General features: G+C 49.7%; 1 protein-coding gene across 1 annotated transcript in view; it reads left to right on the top strand.

Moving 5' to 3' along the window:
* The window catches only part of LOC106807140, a 31,893-nt gene that overhangs the window by 10,058 nt on the left and 18,005 nt on the right, over window positions 1-3,830 (top strand). Inside the window, exon 2 of the mRNA XM_014809403.1 lies at window positions 1,595-1,739. Within this exon, the coding sequence (XP_014664889.1) occupies window positions 1,595-1,739 (145 nt within the window). The remainder of the gene's footprint in view (window positions 1-1,594; window positions 1,740-3,830) is intronic.

The following is a 3,830-nucleotide window of genomic DNA, read 5'->3' as shown; positions in this document are numbered from 1 at the left end:
TCTCTCTCTCTCTCTCTCTCTCTCTCTCTCTCTCTCTCTCTCTCTCTCTCTCTCTCTCTCTCTCTCTCTCTCTCTCTCTCTCTCTCTCTCTCTCTCTCTCTCTCTCTGCCACATACATACGCACGCAAGCGCACCCACTCCACATAAAAACACACTCCCCCTCTCTCTCGCTTTGTCTGTCTTTCTATCTATCACTCTCACTTCCTTACTTTCTCCTACTCTCTTTTTCTTCCCTCTCCGCTTTCCGTCTCACATCCACCACCCTTCTCCTGTCCCCCTCTCCCTCTTTCTATCGCTCACGGTCACTCGCCCTTTTTTATCCGCTATTTGTCTCTCCCCTTCCTCTCTTTTCTTTCCCTCTATTTCTGTACCTTTCCTCTCTCACGCATCTCGAACGCCTATACCCCACTCTAGGCGCGTGTTTCACTCTACGGCTGCCGCACACACAATGTCGTAGTGATCAGTATTCCGGTCGGATAGCGAGTGTGTGAGCGATTGACAATAGCAAAACCACTACGGCACGATTTCTCTTGAAGAGGGTGAGAGAGCGCAGGAGAGAGAGAGAGGAGAGAAAGAGAGAGAGAGGGAGAGAGAGAGAGGGGGGAGGGGGATGGGGTAGAGAGAGATGGTAAACGAAAAAGAAGAAGAGGGAAGCGTCTACGTGTAAAAATGCGCCTGGTGACGTGGGTGGGTAAGTTGGTGGGCGGTTGCATAGGTGGGTGGGTGGGTAGGTGGGTTGGTTGTTGGGTTGGATGGGTGAGTGGGTAGGTGGGTAGGTGGGTTGGTTGTTGGTTTGGATAGGTGAGTGGGTGGGTGGGTAGGTGGGTTGGTTGTTGAGTTGGATGGGTGAGTGGGTGGGTGGATAGGTGAGTCACTGGGTGGGTAGGTGGGTAGGTGCGTTGGTTGCTGGGTTGGATGGATCAGTGGGTGGGTGGGTAGGTGGGTTGGTTGTTGGGTTGGATGCGTGAGTGGGGGAGTGGGTAGGTGGGTTGGTGTAGTCGTTGTTAGATTGGATGCGTGAGTGGGTGGGTGGGTAGGTGGGTTGGTTGGTGGGTTGGATGGATGAGTGGGTGGGTGTGTAGGTGGATTCACTGTTGGGTTGGATGGGTAAGTGGCTGGGTGGGTAGGTGGGTTTGTGTATTCGTTGTTGGGTTGGATGGGTGAGTGGGTAGGTGGATAGGTGTGTTGGTTGTTGGGTTGGATGTGAGAGAGTGAGAGAAAGAAAGAGGGAGAGAGAGGGGGGAGAGGCAAAAGGAGGAAAGAGGACCGCAGGGAAATAACGGCTAGATGCCATCACTTCATTACGCACCGCCCACTTGTTTGAGAGGTCTATACTTTGATAGATTATGGACATTGTCTCGTCATCAAGATATCATTACAGATATCGATTCGTCATCTAATGGATTCTGCCGCGCAGGCGTAGTGAAATGACCAGCATGATAAATTGACTCCCATGTTAATATAAGCCTCATAGTGAAGTCCCCCCACGGTGTTAAAGTCCCCTCGTGCTTAGATGGGTCATTCATTGGGGGACCCCATTCTCAATGCTCTCGCTTTGCCGTACGTTGAGATTGTTAATATTTTTCTCCGGTAGAGTGCGCCACCGACGCTGCTGGTGGAGCGCAGTAGGATAGGGGAGACGTCGGACCGCCTGCATCCCCGCCTCGCTCTCCGTAGCACCTCGTGCTCGCCGCCACGCGAGAGGAAGAGCCACCTGGTGCAGCACAGCAGAAGCATGGGTGCGTACTAGCGGGACAGAGAGTTTGAGAAATGAGAGAGTGGAGGAGAGAGAGTTTGCGAGGGGAAAGAAGAGAGAGTTGACGCGGAGGAGAGAGAGGAGGGAGAGCGAGATAGAGCGGAAGAGAGAGAGAGGGGAGCGAGATAGAGGCAGAGAGAGGAGAGAGGTGGTCGAAAATGGAAGGAAAGGTCAGAGAGAAGGGTGGCAGGTTGTACGATAAGAGGGACAGCGAGAATGAAGGAAAAGGGAGAGGACAGGGGCGAGTGGGAGAGCGAGAAAGTGATGGGGAAGCCAGATCTCGCGGGAGAGAGAGAGAAAACGAGAAAAGAAAGCGAGAGAGAGAGAGAGCGCGCGCGCGCGGTTGGATTTAGTGTGATTCGGAAAGAGATATCACGTGTCATCGCATACCATGATACGACACGACACCATGATACGACACGACACGACATTTACATAAATTGTTGATAAATCCTCTCGTATATAGGTTCTCGTCGAGCGTTATTCTGACGAACTATAACAAATAAATCGTCGATTTTCTTTCAAAAACACACAACCAAGGCTAAATCTCGTCAGGTTCTCTCGGCGTGGTAATTGTAGCGAATTCGCTATACGCTTGCCAGCATTATTAATCTCACGCGATATATAAGCTCGACTCGGCGGGTGTCACATGAATTTCAACAAACCTGTCTGGCAACTATGCGGGATTGTTACATATAAGGCTTCGTGAGAAAAGACGGGATCGAGTGAGGTGGTGTGTACTGCGCGTGATGACTCGTGATTCGCCTCTTGTATTCAACGTAATAAATTCCCGTTAGAGTTAACAGGATTGCAGGTTGCAGTTGTGGATATTTTCGGCTATAGTTATAGTCAGATTTATGGTTAGGTTTAGCGTTACGGTTATGGTTACAGTTTGGGTTGTGTTTGTGGATATGGGGTAGGGTTAAGTTTAGGGTTAGGATTAGGGCTATGGATATAGTTATGGTTATGCTTATGGTTCGAGTTACGGTTAGTGTTAGGGTTAGGGTTAAGATTGAGTTTGGAATAGAATTAGTGGGTAAGATTGATGGTAAGGTTAGGATGACGGCTAGGGTACATATTAACGTCAAGGTTAGGGTTAGGGTTAGGGTGAGAGTAAACCGACCAGGCTCTCCGACTAGTTACACGGCGGAGGAGTGTAACTCTCAGGACTATGGAGGAGGAGTGTAACTCTCTAACTCGGAGGTGTGTAACCTCTCGCCACGTAGTGTTAAGCGAGATGGGAACTTGTGGCTAGGGTGAGAGAAGATTGTCATGATTAGAACTATGGTTACAGTAATAAGTATATTTAATATCTAGCCATGCATGGATTCCTCCCCTCTCCCTACATCCCGCGCGCACGCGCACGGCGGTGACACGTACAATCAGACGTCTGCTGAATGAAGTCACAGCGTTTGTTAAGATGTCGTCTGCGCGAGGCGCGCGACTGGCAGACGCCATCCTCGCTGATGGCTGTTCTCATGTTTCGTTGTCATTTCACGTACGGTGGATAGCGGCGCGTACAAAGGAGCGCAGTCCGATGCGGCTTGTTACGGATCGTCTGACTTCAATCGCGCAGACGATTTCGAAACGCAGCAGACGAGGCTAATCTTACTAGTGACGTCATGCTTACGTCTCTGGCTAGCTAGGCGTTGTTTTGCGCTTGACGTCACCGCCTTATCACGTGTAGTGAAAGTGATACCGATCTTTATGACTTGATCTGTACACAAAATGTTAGATAATTTAATGATGATGATGATGGCGAGGATGATGATCGCAATGAGGTTGATGATGATCATATTAATATAGTTATTATTATTATAAGTGATAGTAGTAGTAGTAGTAGTAGTAGTAGTAGTAGTAGTAGTAGTCGTCGTCGTCGTCGTCGTCGTCGTCGTCGTCGTAGTAGTAGTAGTAGTAGTAGTAGTAGTAGTCGTCGTCGTCGTCGTCGTCGTCGTCGTCGTCGTAGTAGTAGTAGTAGTAGTAGTAGTAGTAGTCGTCGTCGTCGTCGTCGTCGTCGTCGTCGTCGTAGTAGTAGTAGTAGTAGTAGTAGTAGTAGTCGTCGTCGTCGTCGTCG

This window comes from Priapulus caudatus, unplaced genomic scaffold (genome assembly GCF_000485595.1).
Source record: "Priapulus caudatus unplaced genomic scaffold, Priapulus_caudatus-5.0.1 Scaffold197, whole genome shotgun sequence".
NCBI lineage: Eukaryota > Metazoa > Priapulida > Priapulimorpha > Priapulimorphida > Priapulidae > Priapulus > Priapulus caudatus.
The sequence above is the reverse complement of the archived record's forward strand: the minus strand, read 5'-3'. Positions and strand labels throughout refer to the sequence as shown.